Genomic DNA, 322 nt, shown 5'->3' on the forward strand with positions numbered 1-322 from the left:
CGCGGGAAACTGCTTACAAAGATCTAGCATGGCAAAGAGGAAATTTGCACATTTCTTCTCCAAGGATCTGTGCGACGGCCATGGAAGCCCTCGAATTAGTACCTGGCCTGTCATTCCTTAATATGGGTTCCGGAACCGGATATTTCAGTACTATGGTTGGATTAATTTTGGGCATAAATGGCATAAACCATGGCATTGAAATTCATGCAGATGTGATCGATTACGCGCATCAAAGGTTGGAAGATTTCAAGAAATTTTCCGGAGCTATAGATGCATTTGATTTCTGTGAACCTAAATTTATGCAAGGTAAGTATTTTTTTGC

General features: G+C 41.0%; 1 protein-coding gene across 1 annotated transcript in view; it reads left to right on the forward strand.

Moving 5' to 3' along the window:
* Positions 1-122: 122 nt before the first annotated feature.
* LOC125504562 (protein-L-isoaspartate O-methyltransferase domain-containing protein 1-like) overlaps positions 123-322 on the forward strand; it is a 1,928-nt gene continuing 1,728 nt past the window's right edge. Inside the window, exon 1 of the mRNA XM_048666763.1 lies at positions 123-306. Within this exon, the coding sequence (XP_048522720.1) occupies positions 123-306 (184 nt within the window). The remainder of the gene's footprint in view (positions 307-322) is intronic.

Source organism: Dendroctonus ponderosae, unplaced genomic scaffold, assembly GCF_020466585.1.
Source record: "Dendroctonus ponderosae isolate FM_Combo_2020 unplaced genomic scaffold, Dpon_F_20191213v2 Dpon_F_20191213_5, whole genome shotgun sequence".
Classification (NCBI taxonomy): Eukaryota; Metazoa; Arthropoda; class Insecta; order Coleoptera; family Curculionidae; genus Dendroctonus; species Dendroctonus ponderosae.